The 27,299-nt window shown below is 37.1% G+C and overlaps 2 protein-coding genes across 6 annotated transcripts in view; one reads left to right on the top strand and one right to left on the bottom strand.

The window, feature by feature from the left end:
• Positions 1-6,183, bottom strand: part of LOC123871747 (26S proteasome non-ATPase regulatory subunit 12) — a 38,553-nt gene extending 32,370 nt beyond the window's left edge. For 2 of the 4 annotated variants that reach the window (XR_006797333.1, XM_045915687.1), the window contains exons 1-9: positions 6,040-6,183; positions 5,858-5,931; positions 5,661-5,777; positions 4,983-5,095; positions 4,131-4,318; positions 3,605-3,795; positions 2,938-3,161; positions 2,138-2,294; positions 1,167-1,330 (exon numbers count right to left, since the gene is read on the bottom strand). Coding sequence is in view for 3 of the 4 variants with exons in the window: in XM_045915687.1 (XP_045771643.1) it covers positions 1,167-1,330; positions 2,138-2,294; positions 2,938-3,161; positions 3,605-3,795; positions 4,131-4,318; positions 4,983-5,095; positions 5,661-5,777; positions 5,858-5,917 (1,214 nt within the window). In the remaining variant the exon portion in view is untranslated. Of the gene's footprint in view, positions 1-1,166; positions 1,331-2,137; positions 2,295-2,937; positions 3,162-3,604; positions 3,796-4,130; positions 4,319-4,982; positions 5,096-5,660; positions 5,778-5,857; positions 5,952-6,035 lie in introns of all 4 variants that reach the window. The other 2 variants (XM_045915689.1, XM_045915688.1) reach the window with 2 other exon arrangements.
• Positions 6,184-8,770: 2,587 nt separating this feature from the next.
• LOC123871740 (meiosis regulator and mRNA stability factor 1) lies at positions 8,771-26,982 on the top strand. 2 transcript variants are annotated; one of them, XM_045915677.1, is made up of 17 exons: positions 8,771-9,164; positions 9,546-9,706; positions 10,070-10,213; positions 10,628-10,788; positions 12,056-12,173; positions 13,964-14,151; positions 19,108-19,264; positions 19,994-20,141; positions 21,060-21,253; positions 22,083-22,666; positions 23,004-23,173; positions 23,749-23,884; positions 24,403-24,508; positions 24,704-25,733; positions 26,054-26,226; positions 26,331-26,427; positions 26,732-26,982. In XM_045915677.1, exons 1-17 carry the CDS (start codon positions 9,017-9,019, stop codon positions 26,767-26,769), a joined length of 3,753 nt encoding a protein of 1,250 aa, XP_045771633.1. In that variant the 5' UTR covers positions 8,771-9,016; the 3' UTR covers positions 26,770-26,982. The 2 variants fall into 2 exon arrangements, with proteins under 2 accessions (XP_045771633.1, XP_045771634.1); XM_045915678.1 differs by lacking the exons at positions 8,771-9,164; positions 9,546-9,706; positions 10,070-10,213; positions 10,628-10,788 and adding an exon at positions 13,217-13,243 and having other exon boundaries at positions 12,069-12,173.
• Positions 26,983-27,299: the final 317 nt, after the last annotated feature.

The raw sequence follows: 27,299 nt of genomic DNA, 5'->3' as shown, positions 1-27,299 counted from the left end.
ACAAAAACCATTGAATGTCTTTCAGAAAAGTAAAAAAATAACTATAACATAATTGATTGGATTCTCAAGTCTGTAATTATATTATAACTTGAACTTCTTTTAAGATTTCATAAGTATTCTTGGCACCATTCCACGCGGGCATGATTTGTATAGTAATTAGATAAGGCTAGCTTTAAGTTTTATTGTAATATTTTCAATAAAAAAAAAAGTAGTAATTGGGATAGGCTACGCAACTTTGTTTCGAAAATTATTGAGACTGGGAAACTGAGAGCCATACAAAGTTAGTTAAATAGGTACCTAAATGAATAAGAAAAAGCTATTGTTGAGTGTATGGTGAACCAGTGCTGGTATTATACACTACAGCTTCATAAGATCTGGCCGGATGATTACGACCTATCTCTTTTGTCAACAATTGCAAACCGCGATGGAAACTAGCCGTTAAACAAGTGATACTGGTCAATTGCTCTAGCCCACTGCTGTTTCAGGATAGCGCTAGACCTCATACTTCACGTCAAGCGGTTTAGCTATGATTGGAAACACCCACCATACTCCCCGAAATTTGCTCCAATAATCACTTTTTTCAGAATTTAGACAATTTCTTGGCAGAAAAAATATTCAATTTCGATTCAGTCCAAAGATTCTTATCGCCTTCAAAGATTTTATTGACTCTCGCAATTTTTTCAGTAATGGAATCAATGAATTAGCTATAAAATGGCGAAAGCGTATAGATAATGAATGGTACTATCTAAATTATCATTTAAAAAAACCATTTTTCTTTTTTTCTATATATAAAACGCTTTTTTCACAGGTAAGGACCTCCTATTATAACTACAAAAAATATAGGTAGTTAGTTATTAAAGTTTCTACAGTTAAAACATTAAAAAATTGCATTTCTTTGAAAAATTGATAGATGCTGGATCCGCGCTGGATCCAGCTGGATTTGCTTCGATCCAGCAAAAATCCAGCTGGATTGAAAATGCCGCTGGATTGCAATCCCTAATATGAAAGGGCTTTACAAAGAACTTTTACTTTACTTAATAAAGAGTTTTTGATTTATCGTGCAAAGTGTCGAAAATCCGAACCCTCGGTGCGCGAGTCAGACTCGCACTTGGCCGGTTTTTACGAAGTATGTTGATTATTTAACCCAAACTCAGCGCATATCGTACCTGAAGTGCACCACACCAGCGGGGCGGTCGATCTTGGCGCGCACCACTGCGCTGACGACGAGTTGGCTCAACGCTTCTTCCGTCTCCGTCACGCTGAGCCCGAGCAGCTCGCTCATGCGCTGCAGAGTGATGCGGGTGTAGTATATCGACATTATGCGGATGTTCTGTGAACAACATATAAATATGTAGTTTCGGGCGTATACCCAGGCAGGTGTTGGATTGGAACCTATAAAGCCAAAAAAATCATGGATAGCCAAAGCAAACTTGACGGTGCAAGGTACAATTTTAGATGAGGCAAAAAAGATTAGCCTTACTTGGATTACCTGAAGCATAAGGTGTCCAATAGATCAGCTTGGAGAAGTGTTGTGTATACCTTTGCTCCAAAGGTGAGGCACATGATTTAACCATAAAAAAGACGAAGGGACAGCATCACAAAGTTAAACTACCTTTGTTTGCAACTAGCTAACATGCTTCAAGTTTGCTAGGGTAGAAACTAAAGAAGTCTTTTTTGATGAATTCTTACATATAAAAACTCTACATGCATTCTTATGAGCAGCATTCATATGTTAAGGGGCACCTAATACCCAGTGTCTTCTCAAATTGGGTATGATCAGACCTTTATTGTAGACCCACTTTGATATGGGTATCAAACAAAAGATGCCAATGAGTTCCACCTACATATAATTCAAATCTCACCAAAAGGAACCAATAGCTTAATTTGCTATAATCCGCTAAACCAGACAAATCTGTATGGTGCAACATGCAGCGTGCAATATATGTGGTGGTGGTACGTATTGCTTGCTTGGTGGCTGGCTTTTCATGCATATTTAGCAGTGGGAGGGCGGGCGGTGCATATGGCACCATACAGATTTGACTGATTAAGCGGATTATAGCAAATTAAGCTTTTGGTTCCTTGTATATCATGGACTCCGTAAAATAGCGCCTGTTTCAACATTTCAAATCTCACTTACATGTTCAACCACTCTGTTCTTAAGGTCGTTCCAGCGTTCCTGCCCTTTCTCATCAGTGGGATTGAAGAAGGGAGTCAGTCTCAACATCTTCTCATATGTGGAGCAGAGGGTACTCCATCTTATGATCTCTGGGTTGATGAATAGACCTAATAATTGCCTGTAAATTAAGTGTTTTCTTTACTGAACAACAAACTGATTTGACATACATTTTTTGAAAAAAAAAAAAAGATTCTGACGTATCGAGAACCTCCTCCTTTTTTCGAAGTTGGTTAAAAATTGATATGGGTCTGTTTTTAACTGACTTCAAAACCTTTGTTGAAGTACTCTTTACAGTAAATAATATGACATAAATATACAATCTTAGAAAACATTTTAGTACAAGGAATGGGTGTCATCTTGAAGGTTTCTTGGGGTGCCAGGTTCTTTATTTGAAAATGGAGGCCATTTTCAAATCCAAATTTGCAGGCGGCGGAATACACACCCCTGCCGTCGCGCGTCCCTTTGTACCACCAAATATAATGATAAATCACCTACTACTAACTCATGGTCAGTTTTTTTACCCATATGACTTTTTTAGATTTTTTTTCAATTTACAGACTAAGCGCTTGGCTGTAATCAGACCTGCTAGCAAGTGATGATTCAGCCTAAGATGGAGCCCTTCCACTTCTAAGTTAGCCCGCTTCCATCTTAGGCTGCATCATCACCTACCACCAGAAGAGATTGCAGTCAAGGGCTAACTTATATCTGATTAATAAAAAAACTGAACTATGTTAAATACAATTATTTTTTATCAGACTTACTTGTACTCAGGCAATTTATCCAAATCCTTATCCTCATTCAGTCTGTGCGTCATATCAGCCTGCTCATTGTCATATGGAGCCAGGATGAGGAACACTACACTGCCAATGAGAGCATCTGAGCCACCGAGTGGCCCGAGCGCTCTAAAGTGACGGCAGACTGATAGGTACTGGCCATTGTGTTGGTCCACTGCTATCATTAGCCTGTAGAACTTTTCTTTCAGTTCCTAAAAGTAATAAGTTGCATGTAAGAAACATGTATTATAGTCCAAAAAAATACATATTGGTTTGTCCTTCAATCACAGCCAATCAAGCAGTTGATCTATGTGATTTTTTTGTATGAAAAAAATAATTAAAGACCCTTGGGACACGAGACTAGTGCTAGTCACTTTTGGATGTGTATTGTATAAAAAGTATGTGGACTACGTACATAATATTAAACAAAATTGTATATTTGTGTGTATAACAGTTTTTATAATATAATGTGTACAACATGTACAATAGACATGTAAATAGAACATGGGGTGGGTCCTGACAGTAATTAAAACGTTGTAAACAGAAGGAGGTACAAAAACTGCTTCTTTCCTTAAAAACATTTTTCCATGAAAATTACTCAATGTTTTTCATAGAAAGAAAGCTCTTTTTTCAGAAATTTTTCAAACAAACTTACTTTTGTATCGTCATCTTCAAAGAATTTCGTGTTGATTTTCTTGGATATAATCTGAGTACGAACATAGTCTTTGATGGCCAAACATAGTCTCATTTGCTCCAAAATCAATTCCACTTTCTCCCTTTTGTCCATGGAACCATATGTTTCTACTTGTAACTCTTGAATGATCTTTGCTGCTTCCGCAACATTATCTAAAATTTTATTTATTTATATTAGTTACTTTAATGCTTCTTTATTATACTTTCTTGACATATTGAATTCATTCTTGAATCTGCTATATTGGATTTATTTTTGCGGTCATGTCCCATAATATACATATAATAATTCTGAACACTATGCCAACAATTCCTTGTTTATCAAAATCTAATGAGAAGTTTGTTAACTATGAGGAAACTGATAAACATACACATTACACACATAATACAACACTTACCTTCCTGTAATCAGGTAATTAAAATAAATGTACCAATAGAGCCTAACAAGATTTATTTATCCTATATTAAACCAAATAATTGTGTTATATTACCTTCCTCTTCCCGAATTTTAGCCAAGATATGTGTGAGCCTCGCTCTTTCTACTTCAACATAAATTTTACCCTCTGTAATAGTTCTTAGAGTCTCGATTAGCTTGATTTTAGTTTCTTTGTCTGGTGTCTTGTCTACATAAGTGCAACACTCTTGCACCATTTTTACAACAGCCTGCTTCAATTGTGACCTATACATAAATGGATTACATCAAAGTGCTATAGGATAGAAAGAAAAATTATTATAGGTTTAAAAATAAAGTTATATGATTTGGGTTTAGAGAATACAATCCTGAATTACAGTGGGATCTTGTGGATTAGTGTGCCTGTGCATTAATACTGTTTCATGTGTCACTTGCCACAAAGAGCAACAATTTGCCAACAATTCTTTGCTAAACTGTACTTCCAAGCATTGTGGCAGAACAAACATTTTCTGCTACTGCTTACCTGACATGGTCAGGAGTCACCTGCCAGATGACATTTATATGTTGCTTTTCGGGCAGTTTTCTTTGATTTATGAATTTCAATTTGATAAAGAATTTGATTTACAAGGGGTTTGATTGGAAGCAGTCACAACTCATAACTTTCAGCAATGAGGAATATGGTGCAAAGAAAGAGTATTACAACTAGTACAAGCATATTATGTGCACATTTAGTATAACACCTAGCCATACAGTTGCCCTCACAGGCTCCATATTATAAAATATGTAAGATGCCAAGAAGTCTTTTGCCCAGCACTTTCTTATTCTTAGAGCGGCAGAATGTATGATGAGCAGTGGCACGCTTTTTATATGAACATTTCATTTTTTTACATAAAGCAATGACAATATAGATTAACAACAATGTATTAAATACCTTCTTTTGGAGAGAAGTACAATATGATCATTGAGAGATGACCAGTTTTTAGCTTCATAGCAAATCTGTACTATGGCGACCAAAATTCTTGCAGTCGATGTCATGTCTGCACCCTAAAAAAAAAGTTAAGATATGACAAAGAAATATAGTTAGTGCTAAATATAGTACTATGTATGCCATTTTGACAAGCTTCCCCAATTTTTGAATTAAAATCTTGCACTTTAAAGAAAAATGTCAGTCTTTCAGTCATTTTAGACTGAGATCTGTAGAATATACTTTGACTTTGTTCTAATTTAAGTTTCAGTTAAAATAAGACATTTATCTCTCTGATGAGCAGTCTCATTTTAACACTATGTAACGTCTGTTAAAAAAAGTCAGTTAGTGCTCCAAGTAGAGACAAAAACCTCCAGAACTCAGAAGAAAAGTTTGTGGGGGTTGAAGAGGTAAATGAAAACAAGTCCCAGTCCTTTTTTAAAGTATGATGTGTTCAAGACAATAACAATTGCAAGGTATGGAGTTACAGTATAAGCTAGTGTTACACACTACACAGACAATACTGGGTAAAGTTGTTAGTACACTAAGCTAGCTACACTACAAAGCTCATTTGGTTCCAAATGACCCATACAATAGTCGCTTTCGACGAATGCATCAAATGTCAATAGCTAACAATAAACTTACTGTTCTTGTTTGTTTTTCTAGTGCCAGTAGCTGGTCAATAGCTTCTTGAACCTTGCCACTGGCTGCCCATGACTTCCATAGCGGGATTTTCTCATCACAAGTGGCGCTGTAGTCCACCTGTTACAAGTAAAATAGAAGGTTGCCTTAGGATGTCATTTAGGTTACTTTATAAAATATTTTTTGGTAAGTTTACTTACTTCCATTTTTACTATTTTTCCACTGGCGTCCAAGGACCCAATATCACCGTTTGTGGTCATTTTGATTGTTGGATCTAAAATAAACAAGTTTATGCTATAAACTTAAGCTATAGAAGCCGATCATTAGATAGATTAGATATAAAATGCACCGTAATGTGTGACAACCTTTTATACGTACTTACTGATCTGTCTTCAAAGCACCTATACAACGATAAATTTTAGCTAAAGAATTCAATCTTTAGGAAATAAGAAAACACAGTTTCTTTACAAAAAAGGCAAATTCAACAAAATGAACAAATGCAAGCTCACTTAAAGTGACAGCAGATAGCAAGCAGTGTTGCCAGTGGCAGATAGTCAATTGTAACACGAGACATCTCAAAATGTAACATTTTCACGAGAAAAGTAACATTTCCTTATTTTTCGTGGAAAATAAAAGTAATAAGGTACACAGGTTAATATGGCACTTTATTATACAAAAATTTAAACAGTTTTCTTGTCCCATTAGTTAGTTAAGCTTAAAAAGAATCGTAATAATAATTGTTGATTGAATAAATTGACTGCTAATCCTGAAAAAGAAAAACAAATCAATATGTAAAATAATAATATACCAACGGATTTAGAAATGTCTTTGAATAGCTATAACTTATTTTGTTAATCAATTTGTAATAGTTACAAGTGTAAATTAAAAATTTATATCACCCCAACAAGTGAAGGTTACATTAACTAGAAAAGAGCTGATAACTTTCAAACGGCTGAACCGATTTTCTTTGATTATAGCTAAGAACACTCTCCATCAAGCCACCTTTCAAACAAAAAAACTAAATTAAAATCGGTTCATTAGTTTGAGAGCTACGATGCCATACACAGATACACAGATACACACGTCAAACTTATAACACCCCTCTTTTTGGATCGGGGGTTAAAAAGATTAAAATCGTCTTATATCGGGCGATCTGGCAACACAGGACTGTTTGAGTTTGAGAGGCTACGCACTAGGTGGACTTTGTCTGTGTAGCGTTTGATGGCGCGCGTGTGGTGCCTTTTTGGAACGTTTTTTTTTTTGTTAAAAGTGGCTGGTTTTTGTGTTTCACTGGCGTTTTTGGTGCTAGAACCATGATGGAACTGACTGGGAAGCGCTCTAAAGGGGCGCCGTGTGTATGTCGGCGAGCGCCGGCACAGACGAAGTCCTTACTTATATAGTTTCCCTAACTTGAAAATATCTACAAACTTGACATAAGCTAATCTTTGTAAAGCCAGACGAGAGAATAAAAAAAAACGCACTAGGTAGGTACGCAGTGAAGAAAATTACGCGGGAATTTCAAATTCGTTTTGTTAACTGAACAATACTAGTTAGGCCGGTAGCTACCTAACTACTTACCTTGGTCTCAGCAAAGAGATCGATAGATTCGATAGCAAAACTCAAATTTTAGGTTACGCCGGCCGGTATCTATCTACTCAGCTCGCTGTCATTCCTGTAAAGAAAACCGAAGTTACCTACAACAATAACTAAGTAGTAAATAGCTAAATGAACTTCTGGAAACTAATGTGACTTAATAATAAGATGACAGTCAATATAAAAACGAACTGCTTTCAGTTGCAAATACTATGACTTTGTTTTTGCATTACTGATTCCCTAATTAGTTAACTACTTACTTATTTACTTAAAACTACATTGTATACCACATTTACTTACCAAGCAAGTAGTGTTAGCAACACATATACACAGTCGATAAGGATAACGAACAAACCAATCACTTTCGAATTTTGACGAAATAAAGATACAATTTTTTTTGTACTTATATACCTACAATATCACTACCCCGCAAGGAATAACTTTCTTTTTTTTTCTTTAAATCTGGCTTTACTCTGATTAGCCAATGTCAAGTTTGGGATATTTTCAAGTTATTGAATTTATACAAGTATGGACTCCGTTTGCGCCGGCGCCCGCCGACATACGCGCGGCGCCCCTTTGGAGCGCTTCCCAGTCAGTTCCACCACCAAAAAACACCAACTAACACAAAAACCAGCCACTCTTAACAAAAAAAAAAAAACACTCCAAATAAGCACAGCACGCGCGCCAGCAAACGCCATCACAGACAAAGTCCACGAATAACTTTATTATCCAAAACAAAGTTGAGTCACAGAGTAAAACAAACAACACATTTTTTTAATCACAGAGCAATTACAAAACAAAGTGAACTTAGACCAATAACTTAGAGAAAGTGAAATAAACTAACTATGAAACTAACACATGGGCCAACTGTTTTGGATGCGTTCCGTTTCACGATTATTTTTGGTTTGCTGGGAAAAATTTGAATATTTTTATGAAGTCCTAAAAGTAACGTAAAGTAACATTTTGAGTCGTGTAACATGGAGGAAACATGAGGGGGTCAAAAGTAACGTAAAATGTTACAAAAGTAACATTCTGGCAACGCTGATAGCAAGCCAAGATAGATGGAATGAAAGGGAATGATAGATGACTGTATGTCATGCATGACAGATGACAGTTCAACAAGCATAGAGTAAAAAATTACAGAGAGCACAAATCTATGTGGTGCAGATTACAGATAATAGATATGAATTTTCCTAGCAACAATTTATTTTATGTTTTCTACAGAATGACACCACAAACTTCATACCTAGTTAATTTTTTTTATTTTATAACAGGGCATTGTTTATTTAATGTCTTGTAACCATTAGATTGATGCTTATTGGTCCCCATAAAGAAGAAAATATTATTCATCCATGTTGGTAATTTAAAAAAAAAGAGACATTTTCTAATTGTGTAGAAAAAATTCGCTTTTTTTCTAATTATTATTATCGAGGTCTGTATAGTCTGTATATGATGTTATTTTTAATCTGTCTTTTATTTTTTAAACTAGGCTGTTGCTTCGATTTCACCTTGTTTACCTCTGTGATTTTATTCGTCTGTTGTAATCTATAGGAAATGGCGTAGCAAAGTGTTAATTTGTTTTTACATTTTGTATATATAAATTGTTTTATTAGACGCAAATCCATACGATTTAAGCAATTTATGTCTTATTCTAAGTATTTCTCATGTTTTTGTGCCTAGTGTACTTATTATTAATGTGGGCACAAATAGCCTAATTTTGGTTGTGGCTTTGTTCTTCTAAGGACAAATTTTGTATTAATTTAAGTATGGCTATGAGTGTAATGAGTTCGACGAAGAGTTTGGTGGATTTCGTTCCGTTCAAGGAATCGCGAAGCCGTTCCGTTCAAGGCCTTGCTAGCAACGTTCGTAGTCCTTCCATGAAAATACCGTTGCCTCCTCGTTTGTGGATCACAGGTCAGTAATATTATGCAACGAACATATTGTGTCCTAAATGTGCCTAAATTTACTTCCTTTTGGTTATTTTTAAAAATCCCGTTAATATAAGCTGATCCGACTTTGAATAGAAGATATTTCCATTCATCCACACTGAAATGATTACCTATAATGACAATAAGAATTTTCATTATAATAGGCTATTTGAATTGATAACAGCACTCGAAAAACTTGATGAAATATTTGCATACATTGCAACTGATATTATTGAAACATGTTATTGGCAATCCACATTTGCCGAGTGACATATAACAAACCTCTTTCCACACACGAATTTGTGGCCATTACTTAGTAGTTGCTAAAATAAAAATCCCAGTCATTTTTTGTGTGTCTTTTTTCTAGATTTTGAAGATGAATCTTCTGACGAAATGTGTGGTAGTGTGAGAGACGATGGTGCTGTGCCCGTGGAGAGGCCAAGAGTGAGATCTCGGTTCCGTCACCACAAGCAGCGTGCCAATGCATCTGTACCTATTGGAATTTTCTGGGATATAGAAAATTGTCAGGTGAGGAGATCAAACAAAAATGATTTTAATAAATGGAGGAATTTTTCCTGTCAATCACCACTGCAGTCATTGCACTTTATTATTGTAGTTAGCTTATTAACACAGATTTTGTTCTCTTTAAATAAATTATTAAAAAAATTAATCAAATTGTAAATATATTTTTATGGTCATTTTACATACATGGTATGGTAACTTGTAAGTTGACGCATTCCTAAAAACAGTCAAGGATTACTAACTAATGGTGCCCAAGTTGTAAAGGTTTTAAGATTTTTTAAACTTGTTGATAGGCTCTGAGTTATATAAAAAAAGTGTATTTCGATTCGAAGAACCTAATGGTTTTAAGTTCATAAATGTTTCTCCAAGGTACCCCGTGGTTGTTCAGCAATAGATGTAGTAGCTGCGATTCGAGCTAAATTTCTGACAGGGAGGAGAGAGGCGGACTTTGTTGTTGTGTGTGATGTGAGAAAGGAAACTCCTCATAGACTACAGGAACTCAATGATGCTCAAGTAAGTTATGTTCCTTGGACCTATTTATGAACCTCTTCAGAAACAGCATACATTGTAGTAATGCTAGATTACTTACAAAGAAAGTACTTAATAATTAGTAACATTTCTTTGATTTCTTATTATTTGTTAAGATGTACAGTGTACATATTTAGACTTATTGTTTAGTTAAGGAATTATTATTTATTCAATTTTGATCAAGTGGAATCATGTTGCGACTAATGTTTAAGCTGTTTTTCCTGTCTTTGTACAAGTAGTATAAATAAAACTTATGTATTGTTTCCGCAAGGCCTATTTTAAACCCTGTATAGACATTAAACAGCTTCCTGTACTGTCTTGTATCAGCTGTGAAAATGAAATAAACTTTTCCATATTTTGTAATATAAAATTATGGATAACAGTGATACCTTTCAACAGGTTAATTTAATACATGTGTGTGGAACACAAAAGAATGCAGCAGACGAGAAGTTGAGGCAATGCATGAGAAGGTTTGGGGAGCTCCACACCACTCCCGCAGCTTTACTTTTGATCTCAGGAGACATTAACTTTGCTGCAGACCTCAGTGACTTTAGACATAGGTACGTTTTAAATGATATGCGATAAAATCATTTAACCACAATCATATTGTATACAAGATAATGCCTGCAATTCTGTCCACGTGGATTTGCATTTACAAATCCTTGTAGAAAAATTAACCTTTCACTCTCTAGATCTTACTTTATGTTAATTCAAAATTCACGTCGACCTGTTGTTCCATTGTGGCGTGATTGAAAGACAGACGACAAACAAACACATTTGCATTTATAATATTAATAGTGATTAATCTATGTATTTCTGGCCAATATTCATGTCATCATACATCACATTGCCTATAAGGCCCAGCCCTTCCATTAACTCTCAGTACAATGGATGGCCATTAATACTTCAATGTGGAGAAAGTACATCTCTGCTAAATTATCAAGTTGTTGATGAGAAAATTACAAATAATTTCTAATCATTGTTTATAATATTCAGTTAAACATTTTACCTATAGCATAATGCAACCTTGTTTTCTTAGAAGTGATTGAACTTTTATCACAATGCATCAATGTTATCAATTTATCATTAATTACCAACCTTAAATGCAATGTATAAACTCGTTTTTTTTTTTTTAATTCTAATCATAATATTATTATAAAGATTAGGTAATACACTTGTAAGAATTAATTTAAAAAATCTTTCTTGCAATCATTTGTGCTTTTATGACATAGATAATCAAGTTAAATTAAGTTTACTACATGAATTTGGTTTTCGTATTTATTTACATAACAAAATATTTAAATAACCGATTTTTAAGTTCTTATCACAATAATACAGATTGTGGCCTTGCCCATATACTTATCTTGGTTTGTACTTGAACAAGATTTATGATCATGTCACTTTACCACAAACATTGATGTTAAACATCATTTATATACTTATTTATTTAAACTAAATAAGCATGCACTTGACTACAATCACACCAAATAGTAGGTGATAAATAATACATCCTAAGGTGGAGCGCACCCACCTAGAAGGTGCTTATTCACTCATTTCCACATTTCAATATATTTATTTACATATATTTTATGTAGTCTGTTTTTCTTTTGCTTACTTGAAAGGTAAACAAATCTTAAACAGGTACCGAAGCCATGTGTAATACAAGTGGAAAAAATAAACCTTTTAATGTTTTAAGCGCCAGGCATAGCGTGTCGCTTAAACGTTTCTTCGAGTAGCACCTGGTTTTTTGTTTACCTTTTAAGTAAACTAAGGAAAAATGGATATAGTTTATATTATATATTGATAGAAAGTTGTATTACTCATCAGGAAAAACATGGAAGTGATATTGGTGCATAAACAGAACACCTCATCTGCCTTAAAAGCGTGTGCCTCAAATCATTGTTCTTATAATGACCTGATAGCGCATGTACCGAGGAATCCCAAGGTATTAAAGCACACACACAAACATACACTCTTCTCAAGATATAACTTGGTCCAAGAATATTTAGGCAATTTTGAGCTTTTAGATAAATGCTGAAAGTTTCTGGTTCTTCAATAAAATAAACTTGTTATTCACATCTATCTAAATATATTAATTATATGCCACATACAAAAATGCCACAGTTATAGAAATGCGCATAAGTAGATTCAGATTATAGTCCAGTATATAGTTCAATATAGGCCAGCAGTATATTGAATTTTAATCACGGGCGAATAAAGGACGGTTTCGCAATTCGACACATACAAGCACGTAGGTTCCGATTCCGATCTATAAAAAAGGTATTAATGTATTACCGCGTTTAGAATAGAATAGAATAGAATAGAATAGAATAGATTTTTATTCAAGTAGACTTTTGAACAAGACAAGTGACAAGTGCTTTTGAATCGTCAAAATAATTTACCATTGGTTCGGAATGCCGTTCCTACCGAGAAGAACCAGCAAGAAACTCGGCGGTTGCTCTTTTCAATTCTTCAATTTACAATAATATTCCATACTATAGAAGCAATTGCAGCCCCGCGCATTGCTGGAGAGAGTCAAATCCATGCTTTTTTATCATTTGCATAATCTTCGATCGTATAATATGCTTTTTCCAGGAGCATACTTTTAATGGATTTTTTAACTTTTCCAAAGGCAAGTCTAATATTGACTGTCGAATTTTATTATAAAATATTTGATTTGCATTATTCTTTTTTTAATCAAATAACGAGTTTTTAGCTTTAGAAGTCTGACATGTAGATTGTGATGTACATTCATCGAAACCGTTATTTATTTATCAGTGAGACGTGACGTCATCACAAATCTAACATGGCTGAAATAACATACCAGTATGCAAAGAAAAATATGGTTTGGTGTTCAGGTTCATATCAGCTTATGCCCATGAGACTACTTGTATTTAAATGATTAACACTTTTTTATTGAGTCTCTAAGATCAAGAACAAAATAGCCTTGTTAGAAATATTATCGTTAACGATTTTCTCTTTCTAAAGGTCTTTCCTTATAAATGACATATTATGGTGAGTAAAGATTAGATAAGTTTTAGATTTAATCAAATTTTTTGTAAACCCTTAGTCACCAATTTAAATCTATATAGGTAGATCTTTACATATTATTATATTAAATAAGCATTAAAATAACTAATTAAATCAAAATTATTAAAATGAAAACACGTCAATGCATTGTCTCTCTGGATGCATATTATATTCGGCGTTTAGATTTTTGCTTTTAAATTGGATTTCAATAATATCAAAAAGATGTACTTTGGAGCTAAGTGTCTAATAGCCATAAGTCTGCATTAGTTTTAATTCTCATTTCCATACTTTTTACTAAATATTTTTTGTTTCACAATAATTTGTATGTAAATATCTAAAATCCGCCTCATCTTTACACACCATAGTTTTTATTTTAAAAATCTGTACTTTTTTGTTCCTACCTACTGCTATTTTGCTTCCTAAAATGTCAGATCTTAGAAACTCAATAAAAAAAGAATGCATTCTGTATTTACTATTTCTTTCTTCAGTGTTTCTTTAAATCAACCTCATCAAAGTCATTTTGCACTACAAATTGGACCTAGTTCTGATTCCCATAATGGCCAAAATTAATGCTCAATCTATCTTTAACTTGTTGATAAGTTACCTAGCAATGCTGTTATTTGTCAAAAAGTAGCAGTAGCAGTCGATATAGACGGTAATGAACAATGAAAATAATTGTAATCTGAGTGCTGCTGTGATAAATAGGTCAGTCAAACTGAAGAAGAAGAAGAACCGACCTGCGAGATGGAAGTATTAAACTTGCCAATAGACCAGACCCCGGAGAGAGTGACCCGTCGTCTCCGTAGACTATCCGACAACTGTGGGGGCAAAGTGCTGCGAGTGACGGCTTCTACGGCCATGCTGCGGTTCCCTACACCTGACCACGCTTCTAGGTAAGTCTCTATAGACATACTAGGGATTATGCCTACTAGTCTACAGGCGACGAGAACCAGGCTATAGTCCACTAAATCCATACTTATCCATACTAATATTATAAATGCGAAAGTGTGTCTGTCTTTCTGTCTGTCTGCTACGTTTTCACGGCCCAACCGCTGAACCAATTTTAATGAAAGGTACAGACTTGGGATACATCCCGGGGAAGGACAGGCTACTTTTTATCCCGGAAAATCAAAGAGTTCCTACGGGATTTAGAAAACCGAAATCCACGCGGGCGGAGCCGCGGGCATCCTCTAGTTAAATATAGGACGAGCGATGAAAAAACTGAAATTTGCTTGAGATTGCATTTTTAAGAAGTACCTATTGGACTAATCCAGTTTTGTTTAAAAACGCACCTTTCGAGGCTATTTTAACACCACTTCAAGTCTGTTTTCATTAAAAATAATAAGAGGTATTTACGTAACTGGATCCTGCAATTAAAAGGAGTACTGGAATTATAAACAAGGACTAGTCCACTTATGTTCGCCAGCTCCTCAAGTACACTTACATATGAATCATAATATTGTTATTCTAAACAAAATGAGGGTGTTAGTACCTAAACCAAACGAGTAGATAATAGATATCTACTCATGTGACCTAAACAGTGAAAGTTGCATCGGTAGCAAGAACAACAGCGCATCGAAATCTGTTGACGTAAATTTTTTTCGCTTGCTGTGTTGCTAATGGGACGGTTCTTGCAATTGTTTATGAATCAAATTGTAGGTAAAATGATTTATGGTATTGTAAATATTATAAGTATACTTTATATACTAGATGACGCCCGCGCTTTCAGGATTTAGGTTTTTAAAAAAATCTGTAAGTACTCTTATTTTGGATCAGGATGTAAAGTAGCCTATGGCCATTCCCGGGATGCAAGCTATACCTGTACTGAATTTCGTCAAAATCGGTTAAAGAGGTTAAGGAGGTGAACCAGGTTGTCCCAGCAACATTATGATTGCATCATATTTTCAAAAGTTTAAAATTTATCAAATGAAATGATCAAAGAAAATTCATTTAAGACACAAAATGAGAAGCATGTCAGCGTTTTTGGATCGAATTACTTTCCATTTAAAATGTAATAATATATAGGTACTCGTACGTAACATAAACCATTACGTGATATTTTACGAAACAAAGTCATTGTATAAACATTTGTCATCATAAAGCTGATTGTAATCTTTTTGATACTCTTAACATTATTAGGTTTATAATTAAACGTGAGTTTATAGTTAATATTGGACATAAACTTATGTTTTACTATAACTATGTACTTATCAAGTTTATTAATTTATCATTAAATAAAAATTAAAATAATAATATAATAATTGATTATAATCTTCATACGTTACAAAGAAACTCGTTCCATTCGTTCTTCCGAACGATTTGACGATGACGTGACTAGTTGGCGTTGGTTTTCATTGAGGTCAATGACCTGAGTTGAAAAAGCTGATGTATCGTTCATTAATTATTACGTTAAAAAGGGTAGGTGATCTGGTTGAAATTTTTATTATTATGCTGAGTCCAGACTGGGTGTAATAGTTCGTAACAACTATCAGCATACAATCTTGATAATTTCTCTCACCGGTTGTGAACACCAAGCGCGGCAGGCATATTTGAACATTGTGATTTGGTGTTTGTAGTGATCTACAACTTAATGTTTGCAAAGATAAAAGTTGATTTTCCATATTTCATTTACAAAGTCTACAACACATTTTAACATAATTTTCTCTACTTATATAGACTAATATAAATATTTACTTCTGAAAATATAATATTCCTCATAAAATGTAAATGATAGTAAAAACTAAAAACCCCCATTGAAAACCACCTAGAAGTTCTGAAATCATTTGAGTGAATCTACATAGAAAACGCGCATTGCGACTTTTTGCGATTAACAGTCTAAATTAAGCTTAAATAACTATATTTAGGCAACGGTTGATGTTATTAAAAAAAAAATGTATGGTTTTATTCGTCAAAATATAACAACAACGATAAATAACGTAACGATTAACAAAAACATATTTATTAATCGGATATCTTTTGATTAGAATTTTGACCGATAGTGATGTAACACGAGTTTGGAGCTATACCTACCTACCTTTCTCAAAAGTTGATAATAACAAGAATTGTATCATTTATTTAACTTTTTTCACTATCTGAAATTACTAATCAGTCAAGACATCCTTCTCGCATATTGTAGACCCAGCATTATTTTTCGTTAGAATATTTTTTATTCCTACCCTCAAGTTTTATAACATTTTCGTAGACGTGAATCACACATACTCGTTATATAAACGGCCATTACGTTGTTAGGCACATGCAAGAACACAGTGTAATTAATTTAGGTTATTTTAGCTTAGCTTTAATACCCATGTACATATGTATTTTGTAGCTTTGAAAGCAATTAATGTAGAATCAGTGTAAAAACAGCATAAAATGCTATCTTTTGGGTACGTATTTCTTTTTTTTCGTATACCTAATGTAATTTTTGTGTACGTGACTTGAACCATAAAAATTAAGAAATGAGTAGATGTCGAAGGTTTCCGCGCGTGTTTTGTGTACTATTTAAAGAGAAACGTAGAGAATTGTTAATAAAGTGGTCAATATGCTAAAAATATAGTTTGCAATAGCTTCATCACATTAACTTTCACTCTGCAATGTATACCTTTTCTGTAGCTGTATATTAAGTATTATAATTACATTTTCCTGGTATTTTTATGGTATAATGTTTACAGTCCCAACTGCAAACACAGCAAAAATGATTGAATCTGGTTAGATACGAAATCGCCGGTTGGTTAGATTGCGTGTCAGATTAGGTGACGTGTCAATTCCTTACTATTGTTCTTTTGTTTCGCTAGTTTACTAAAGAAATAAAAGGAATCGGATGTATTTGAGTACAAGCTACGATAGTTCACGATATTTATGAAACTTGTAACAAAACCTCGAGGCTTCGCCTGTAAATGTAGGGTATAAAACGAAGGTGTGTGACGTGATGGCGCGCGGCGTGGCAAAAAGTTTTAAATATTATAAATTACTAGATGATGCCCGCGACGTCGTCCGCGTGGTTTAAAATTTATTAAAAATCAATTAATCCCATTGATTTTCCGGGATAAAAAGTTGCTATATCAATTTCCGGGATGCAAGCTACTTACCTCTGTACCAAACTTATAAATCGGTTAAGTGCATGGGCCTTTAAGAATCCCGTAAAAACTCTTTGACTTTTCGGGATAAAAGTAGCCTATGTCCGTTCCCGGGATGTAAGCTAACTCTGTACCTACCTAATTTCATTAAAATCGGTTAAACTGTTGGGCCGTGAAAAACTAGCAGACAGACAGATAGACACACTTTCGCATTTATAATATTAGTATGGCTTGTATGGATAATATTTTTAAATATTAGATTCCACGTCACCCTTAGTGCTCAAATACCTAATATTTGACAGATGTCGATTCAGGTACAAACCGAGAGCTCCCTCAATCTAGGTACCACTTCTTATCTCACTACTCACCTGGTAAAAGTAAATAAATATTCTTTTCAAGTATTTTCATAGATTTTTCTTCTCAGACATTTTAATATAAATATTTTGAATCCACGCATTTCATTCGAAGTGTGCAGTTATGAAACTAAATTACCTACAACCGTTTTAAAAGCATGACGTCATTGGCCACACCCTCTTTTCTTTTGTTAATTGGCCGTTAATAGAAAATTCAAGCAATTATTGTTTCTTATGTAGCCATTTGTATTTGATTCTCGCTTTTACAGTTTGCTGATTGGTTTTTGCTCAATTAATGTTTCACTACAACGAATTGGTTTACACAGCTCACTGAGTTTTAGTGAAGGTGAAGTTCTTTGGTGGTCACTGAACCGTTAATGAGACTTACTCTATGCCCGTTAGATGTTTTTTAGGGTTCCGTACCTCAAAAGGAAAAACGGAACCCTTATAGGATCACTTTGTTGTCTGTCTGTCTGTTTGTCTGTCTGTCTGTCAAGAAACCTATAGGGTACTTCCCGTTGACCTAGAAACATAAAATTTGGTAGGTAGGTAAGTCTTATAGCACAAGTACAAAAATAAATTTGAAAACCGCGAATTTGTGGTTACATCATTAAAAAAAATTAAAATGTGTTTCAATTTTCAAAATAAGATAACTATACCAAGTGGGGTACCAAGATTTTTATTTATTTTTATGTATAATAGTTTTTGATTTATAGTGCAAAAAGTTGGAAAAAATACCCGAGTACGGAACCCTCAGTGCGCGAGTCCGACTCGCACTTGGCCGGTTTTTTTTATAAAAAAATTCCGTGCGGTAGGCTAGTTCGTAGTTTTTAGGGTAGTTTTTCAAATTAATTACTTGACATAGGCAACTTTTTATCCCGGAAAATCAAACAGTTCCCACAGGATCTTTAAAAACCTAACTCCACGCGAACGAAGTCGTGAGCATCCTCTAGTTTATAATATACAAGCTTGTGCCCGCGACTCCATCCCAGTGGACTGCACAAAGTTAACAAGTCCCTATTTTACCACCCTGAATTTTCAAAAGTCCTTTCTTAAAGGATGTCTACGTCATAATAGTCAGCTGCATGCTAAATTTCAGCCTGATCCATCCAGTACTTTGATCTGTGCGTTGATAGATTCCTCTCTCTCTCTCTCTCTGCGCTATCTCTATTCAAGTCCCTTACGTGTTGGGCTTATGTCCCTGCACAAGCTTCAACCTTCTCTAGTGTAGGGTGGCAGATTACATTTGTCCCACATTGTTTTAAGTTCATTTATTAATTAAGATGACAGGTTATATCTCGATAAGGTACTCGTACCTTAATGCTTCCTAGGCGGGACCAATTCCATCATACAACCGGATAACTTTATTAGCTACTAAAATACTACCAACTGTAAACTCATGTGAATTTGTTTGTCGCAGAGCTTTAAAACGTATGGAGGGCGAGGATGTGTTCGGGCGGAAGATAGGCACGCGGTTCGCGCGCAGCACGCTCCAGCCGACCTACTCGAGCGACGAGGGCTACAGCACGGCGCCGCAGCAGCGACCGCCGCCCCAGTTCGTGCCTCCGCAAGTGCAGGTACGTCCGTCTATCCGTTCGTTTGTCTGTCTGTCTGTCAGCGGGCTGTATCTCGTAAACCCTAAGACATGGTATCCTCCCGAAGAGGAGAGATGTGTACAGTCAACCAATCAGATTTTTAAAAGATAACGTGATAATTTTTTCGCGTCATCTAATATTAATTCTGATTGGTCGACTGAAGACATCTTCCTCTCCTCTCCGCTTAGGTGGATACCGAGCCTAATAGGTAGAGAGTTGATCATAGAATATGTATTTCTGTTGAAGCTATACTTAGTTCAACAAATAATATCAATTTCAACATGACCACCATGAAAATTAACAAAAATTAAAAAAAGTGTATTTTCTTGTACTATGGTACGGGAACCCTTTACATGCGATTCCGACTCGCGCTTAACCATTTTTCGTTTTTGCTTATAAAGTTGCTGGAGAGTCAATGTGTTGCTACTGTTCTGGCTCTTCTCAGACTTGGGCGCGTTTGGAACCCTCGTAGCTTTAGTTTTAAGTTTACGTTATAAATTACCACCACTATATTATCTTACATATCTAACAATTCTGGCGATCAAAAGGCGTACAATCGTACCTGCTTTGAATAAATGATTTCGAGTTTGTTTTGTTACATTTTGACATAAGAGACCTGGGTTAGGAATTAAAGCCAGGATTTCTACGTCAAATTTCTAACAAGATGTTCAGCAAAGCATAATATTAATTATTATTATTGACACTGTTCAGTCGCTGGCGGCCGCTGCGTCGAGCGTGGTGCGCAGAGCGTCCAGCGAGTGGGCGCTGGCGCTGCAGCAGCTGCCCACGCCCAGTGCGCCGCCCATGGACTTCTGCCCACCGCCCGCGCCCATGCCGCGCAAGATCCGAGGCACGCATGGTAACTTACTCCACTCTTTCTACTCTACTTCCAAATCCATACTAATATTATAAATGCGAAAGCCACGTACCGGTAAGCGCAGTGTGGGACGACCTCCTGCCCTGGACTGATGACCTGAAGAATGTGGCGGGGAGCGGGTGGATGAGGAAGGCGGAGGACCGTGTTTGGTGGCGCGCTCTTGGAAAGTCCAGCCGTGGGCGCATACAGGCTGATGGATTGGATTGGATTGGAAAGTGTGTCTGTCTGTCTGCTAGCTTTTCACGGCCCAACAGTTTAACCGATTTTGATGAGATTTGGTACAGGACAGACTACTTTTAATCCCGGAAAATCAAAGAGTTCCTACGGGGTTAAAGGCCCATCTGTTTAACAGATTTATATTAAATTTAGTACAGAGGTAGCTTTTTTTTTTTAAAGAATATTAGCCATGTTAAATGACTAATATTCCCCTTTCCTCTCCAACTAAGCGTCAGGCTTGTGCTAGGAGTAGGTACGACAATAGTGCAACGGGCGGGGTTTGAACCGTCGACCTTTCGGTTTTCAGTCCACTCCTTTACCGGTTGAGCTATTGAGGCTCTAAGCTTGAAGCTGAGCTTGCATCCCGGTAACTGATATAGGCAAGTTTTTATTCCGAAAAATCATAAAGTTCCTACAGGATGTTGGGATTTTCAGTCGACCAATCAAATTCATAATAGATGACGCGAAAAATTATCATGTCATCTTTTAAAAATCTCATTAGTTGACTGTACACATCTCTCCTGTCCGCTTAGGTACATACCTGGCCTAACATTAGCCCATAAGAGTGAGATGTGGGGAGGCCAGCATATCATGTATTTTATAGAGGTTGTTACAAGAAACCTAAAAAAGTCACCAAAAAGCTCAATTTGGCAGCAAATAATATGATATTTTACTTTGTTTTAGGTTCAAGCTTGGATGGTTCAGGATGCTCGTCAAGTAATAGTGGCGATGACAGTCGTAGAGACTTGAACCAGAGCCGCGCTGGCTCTCCTTGGAACTCTTCCGTCAGCTTCAGCGAGCAGAGCGAGGGAGAGGGAGAGTCCCCTACCGAGCTTACCGTGACCAACTTACCGTCTTATGAACCGCAAGTTCTAAAGGTATTGTGCTCTTTGTTTCTATAAAGATTCTATTAAAGCATTGTAAAGGAAAAGTCTTTGGTTAGCTTCATTATCCATGGCAAGGGACTAAGGGAGAAGGGGAGTCCCCTACCAAGCTTACCGTTTTGTTAACCGCAAATTCTACAGGTATTGTTCTCTTGGTTTCTTTAAAGGTTGTATAAAAGCTTTGTATGGTTACTTAGAAACTCTCTACTTACATACTCAGCTTTAGTGAACAGACTGAGCCAAGAGTCACCTACTCACTAACTATTGTTAACCTGCGTTTGCTTTCTCTTTCTATTTAGGTTATTTTTTGCACTTAGATGTTCTGTTACAATAGGGTCTGCTGCAGTGTACATCGAAGGGTTGAGACGACAAGGCCTTTAGAAATATTATTCTTCCATTTTCATATGTTTGTATGACTTAAACCTTATGTCTTTCCAGAAGAACATAAACAAGGCCGCTAAACTTGTGCAGTATATGGGTAAAACGGGATTAATGTTAGTTTAAACAGAGTCTAAAGTTTACTGTAAGATTAGCTTTTACTCGCGACTTTGTCACCTAATAGTGTCACATTTTGTGACATGTTAACTATTTATTTATTTAGAAGACAATATTACACACACACAATATTACAGAAAAAGAACTTAAGAAACTATATAAAGGATGCAAGGGTGGCCTTATTGCTAGGGCAATTTCTTATAATAGGCTATCTATCTGCATGCCACAGCCCAATCCGCCCAGTAGTTTGAGTTGTGTGTTGATAGATCAGTCATTCAAGGGACAAGTGTGTCTTTTTGCTGTTATTCATCAAGAGTTTCTTTTACAGGACCTACTGTTAAAACTCTTCAATCAATACGTCCGAGTGACCCAAGTCTCCATTTGGACAGCGGGCGACGGGCCTCTAGCAACCGTAGTTCTGCGATCCGAATGGGACGCGCGGCTTCTTATAGCCCGTCTACACAAACGCAGACTAGAAAACCGCTGGGGGCGGCTGAGGCTGGAACTATCTTTAGGGAGACCATCCCCTGCCCCAAATCTAGACGTTTTGCGTGTGCGTCTACGTGCCATCCTACTCGACCAAAAGAACTATTCGTTGCCCCTACTAAGATTACGTGATGCTTACGCCAGTAGGTATTGCTGTGCGTTAACTACTTCCGACTTAGCCAGGCTTAAAGATACAGTAGTAATTCATGAAGCGCTCGGTCGTATGGTGCAGTTGGTAGATCTCAGGCCGCTTACGAATTTGGAATCTGAGGAGACTCCGTGGAAGTGTCATATTCATGCAGTGTTGGGTTCGGGGCATGAGGACGGTAGTAAGATCCTGCAGCCTGTGTACATGAAGTTGAATATCCTGGCCATGAATACACAGATGTTGCTGGAGGCTCATGGAGGAATTGTGCCGTTGTTGAGGTAAGCTACCTGAAAAATGCTTCTTATTTGATTATTATTTTTAAATTAATGGTCACATACATAATAATAATAAAATTAACCATCGAAGCAAACTCGTTTCATTGAGTTCACTATAAAAAAGCGGCGGTGAAGCCAAAAAGAAGGGTTATGTGTTTAGCAGTCTATGTTTGTATTTAGATTCTGTGTGTTCCACCATAGCGCCTAAACTACTGGATCGATTTTGATGAATGAAGTATCAATTGATTCGTTGTAAAAGTCCGAGTGACATAGGTCATAACGGATGTTACATCTAAAAAGTGGGGGTTTATCTTGTCTTTAAAATAGTGAAACTTTGTAGTTTCGTGGAGTGTTACGAGGCGATGTTCCCACCCCTGACGGCTGACTGTCGGTACGGCGTCACTCTGGAGCTGCTTCTGCGCAGCATCCCGTTCGTGCAGGTGAAGGACAGCCCCTCCAGACACCTCACATGGGGCCCGCCCCGACTTGAATCCCCCACCTACAGCTTGAGTGAGTACCATCCTCCTAATATATAAAACCGTCATCCATGCTAATATTATAAAATGCGAACGTGTGTCTGTCTGTCTGTCTGCTAGGTTTTCACGTCCCAACAGTTTACCCAATTTTGATAAAAGGTACAGAGTTAGCTTACATCCTGGGCACCTACATAGGACTTTTTATCCTCAAAATCAAAGAGTTCTCTCAGGATTTTTTAAAAACCACGCGGATGAAGTCGCGGGCATCAGCTTGTAATATATAAAACAAAAAATGTTTCTACCTACGTCCACTACAGACTTTGAAACCATCCAACCGATGTGCCCCAAACCGGTTTCATTAGAAAGGCAATAATGCGAAGATGGTTTTAGACCACTAAAACAGTGCATTGGGCACTTTCTTTTTTAAGTGTAGTAGCGCACGACTCTAACAATCCTCTGTATACTGTAAAAAGTTTATATGAGGATGGCGAAAAACTGGATGGATGATCTATTGATTGTTATGACTTGTGAGTCAGTAAAACATTTTTTTTTTCTTTATTTATTTTTAGGAACTTTTATACAATGAGTAGTTAATGTACTTGTTCGTAGGTGAATCGTCCCGTTCGAGCGGAGACCGCGACCGTCCGCGCACTGCGCCGGTGCTGGAACCCATGCTGGCGCTGTTCGAGCGAGAGCTCATCGACTTGCTGCGTAAGACGCCCCGCTGTTGCATCTCATTCAGCAAGTGAGTGTTCTGTGTAAACCGTGTCTGAAACTACACTTAGATGAATCATGCCGTTTCGAGCAGAGACTGCGACCTTCCAAAAAAAGTGCAATTTCTAATAAAACGACAAGTTTTTGGAAGCCGAACTGCGGACATTATTCACGAGCAGGAAAAAGGGGTGAAACATGTTAACCATAGACAATGATAATATTATAGAAATATCTTAGTCTATGACACAATACTTGATATTTACAGCATTAGATGTTAATTTGATGTAATAATTAACAATGTAATGTTACCTAACCATTCCAATTGTCATTGGCTAAATTTATGTTATTCTTGTTGCGACGATACATTGTAGCCAATAATAAGCGAGTGTCAACCAATCAGAGGTGATTGCGGTCATCATTTATTGTACAGCCGACTCTCGTTAGTTGGAAATTCAAGGGACTCTTAAAATATTACGAATTATCGAGTGTTTGAAATATCAAATGGTTCGAAAATTTTTGAGAGAAAATAATGCTACATAATTCTTTCAGGCTTATACCTGCTTTCCATCACCATTTCGGTCGGCAGTGCAGAGTTGCTGATTATGGTTTCACTAAACTACCGGATCTACTTGCTGCTCTCAGCAACTCTATTGTGGTAAGTGTGCGTTATGTGAAATACTGAAACATGTAAATGAAGTTACGTCAAAAAGATCCGCCTTCTGACGTCTCCGAGCTATTTGAAGGGATTTGCTTAAGATTGGATCAGTTAGAATGCGTGGTCATATAATCAAAATCCGTCGAAACAACTAATTAATTTTGGCGTGAGGATTAAAGTAATTTTTTTTTTCAGGTACTCGGTTCTGGATCATATCGCGTGGTTACAATTTCCGCGGCGGCGCAAAGCAAACGTTGGACGTCTGACCTTATCAAAATATTAAACCACCAGCCAGGCGGGACCATCAACGTCCAGCAAATACCAGAGTTATATCAGACCACTATCGGAAGACCTTTCAACACAATCGATTACGGTGTTTGCACTATTGAGGAGTTGTTGGAAAAAGTCGCTCCCGAGAGCGTGGATATAGCTCCCGATGGCACTATAAGATTACCCCGGAAGGTACCAACGCTGGAAGATGTCGCTCACACGAAACAGTTCGCCAAAGAAGCGGTAGAATTACTTTGCTATACTCCCAATTTGAGAATGGAATTCTCGCGTTTCGTGCCCGCTTATCACGCCCACTACAACAGGCAGCTGCGCGTGTCTAACTACGGCTGTACGAAGCTGTTGGAATTGTTCGATTTGATCGCGGATACGGTGATGGTGTACTGCGATCCGTCCGGTGAACGCATAGTGCGTGTGGCCCCGTTGACTGCTCAGGCGATAATGGCGCGGCGTCTGAAAGCGCTAGTGCCGCTGGAAATGGCGGATCTGTCGACTGCGTATGCAGCGCAGTTCGGGGCGCCTCCTCTACCCGATACGTTAGACGTATCGACGCTTGAAGCGCTGGTGTACGCTGCAGGAGGCGTGGTGGAGGGAGGTACCGTCTTCTCGGCGGATGACTTGTCCCAATGGGCGAGTTCGGCGTTGGCCGCGTGTGCGGTTCTATCGTCCGATCGCAGCATCGCACGCAGTTCTACAGAAGAATACTTTGTGACTGCGTTCCATACTGTGTACGGCGCCGATCCGAATTTGAAGGTGTTAACGGAGCTCGGTGTTCTAGAAACGTTTGGCCAGCACGTCCGCTTGACTGCACCGTGGCGCACAGTGTGGCGCCTTGCCTTGATAGTCGCCGACCGCTCGATGTCGCTTCCTGACACGGAAATCTTCATCGAGTATTCCAATCGCTACGGTCCCTCGTTCCCCAACTCTGAAACAGAAGGTAAGTTGTAACACACAAGTCTTATTTCTCAGGCAGTTTTTAATTAAACTAGAATTAGTTCAACTTCACTATGTGATTTACAAAATAAAGAAAGTTTCTAATGAGTGGCCATAGGACAACTTTTCAATTTTTATTTTTAACAGTATAAAATCATTTGTTTTTATATAGTTAGCAATATTGTCACGTTGGCTAGTGTAGCAGTACATTTTTAGTGAAGGTCACTTTGTAAATACATGCCATTACAAAATTAAGTCTTGTGCCCACTTCTTCCCCCATGTGCTATATCAACTTAAAGTTTATACCCTTATGTATATTACCAGGTGCTCAAGCAGTGTCGACCTTCCTTCGCCAGTACAGCTCTGTGTTCGCGGAAGACGGCTCTAATACATGGCGGCTGGCTCGCTGGGTGAAGATGCCCCCCAAACGAGACATCGCGCCCGTCAAGGTTACTTTCGCGGACTATTCTGTCTACGATACTCCGCCCGGACAGAAGGTAAGATTATTGCTCTCTGCTCAGTCGTGGCCCGGCGATGGGTTGTGATGATGGTGATCCTCTTGACTTTGACCAATCGTTTATATTATTTTTGTCTTTCCTAGGGTTCCCGCGTATTTGATTCGCCAAAGAAAAATATTTGGTGTTCTCCGCCTGCCAGCGCCTTGCCGGCACCGACGGCTCTGCTCAGCGATCCTAAACGTAAGTATCTATTCAGGATTTACAAGGCATGAAACCCACGGCCAAAGGGTCATCTTCATCATCATCGTGTCCTCATCAAAACGAAGCTTGAAGGGTTCCGTACCTTAAAAGGAAAAACGGAACGCTTTGTTGTCTGTCTGACGAGTCTGTCATGAAAACCTGTAGGGTACTTCCTGTTGACCTAGAAGTATTTTTTTTTATTTACTAGCTTTTTTATCATATTTTAATTATATTATACTTAATTTACTATATTTTTTTACTGGCTTATAATTATTGTATTTATATTTTCCAACCTTGTCGCCAGGTCGCACGCGTTTGGCTGCACAGTTCGACGCAGCGTAAAAGTTCCACCAATTTGCAAAGCATTCCAACAAATAATGAGATTGCATGTGTTCCAATCCAAAGTTGTCAAAGAACAAGATGATAATATTATGAAGTCGCAACGAATTTCTACAACCCGACTATGTAAGTGTCCTATAAATGTGATGTCTATAACAATAATGTTTTAGAACGTGTATATTTTTTGTGTGTTTTATTAATTAGAAGTAAGAAAATCTTATTGCGTTCGTGAAATGTTATCAAGTGCAAAAATGTACGGCACGTATGATTGTTTAACGGAGTGCGTTTTAGTTAGAGCTGGTAACTTAATAGACCCTGTAAGTTTTCAAGTTAAAAAACGTGACACCGGAGTTACGTGAATGTGTCGAAATTGTATGTCAAATTACTAATGTCTGACGGAATCAGGTCTATTGCTGGCTAAAGCTGGTTAATCATTAATCAGCTATTGCCATAACTTTCGGTCGAACCCGAAACTGAAGACTACCCTAAGAAAATCAGATAACAATTCAAAATTAGTTAAAAGTGAACAAATT

The sequence above is a fragment of the Maniola jurtina genome, chromosome 14 (assembly GCF_905333055.1).
Source record: "Maniola jurtina chromosome 14, ilManJurt1.1, whole genome shotgun sequence".
Taxonomy (NCBI): domain Eukaryota; kingdom Metazoa; phylum Arthropoda; class Insecta; order Lepidoptera; family Nymphalidae; genus Maniola; species Maniola jurtina.
The sequence above is the reverse complement of the archived record's forward strand: the minus strand, read 5'-3'. Positions and strand labels throughout refer to the sequence as shown.

What these genes read in the sequence shown, in the direction of transcription:
- LOC123871740 (XM_045915677.1), top strand. Translation starts at nt 9,017, where the DNA reads ATGGCTATGAGTGTAATGAGTTCGACGAAGAGTTTGGTGGATTTCGTT. An exon ending in TCGTGCCTCCGCAAGTGCAG is followed by an intron (nt 19,265 to 19,993) that starts GTACGTCCGTCT and finishes GACACTGTTCAG; the next exon opens with TCGCTGGCGGCCGCTGCGTC. An exon ending in ATACTCCGCCCGGACAGAAG is followed by an intron (nt 26,227 to 26,330) that starts GTAAGATTATTG and finishes TGTCTTTCCTAG; the next exon opens with GGTTCCCGCGTATTTGATTC.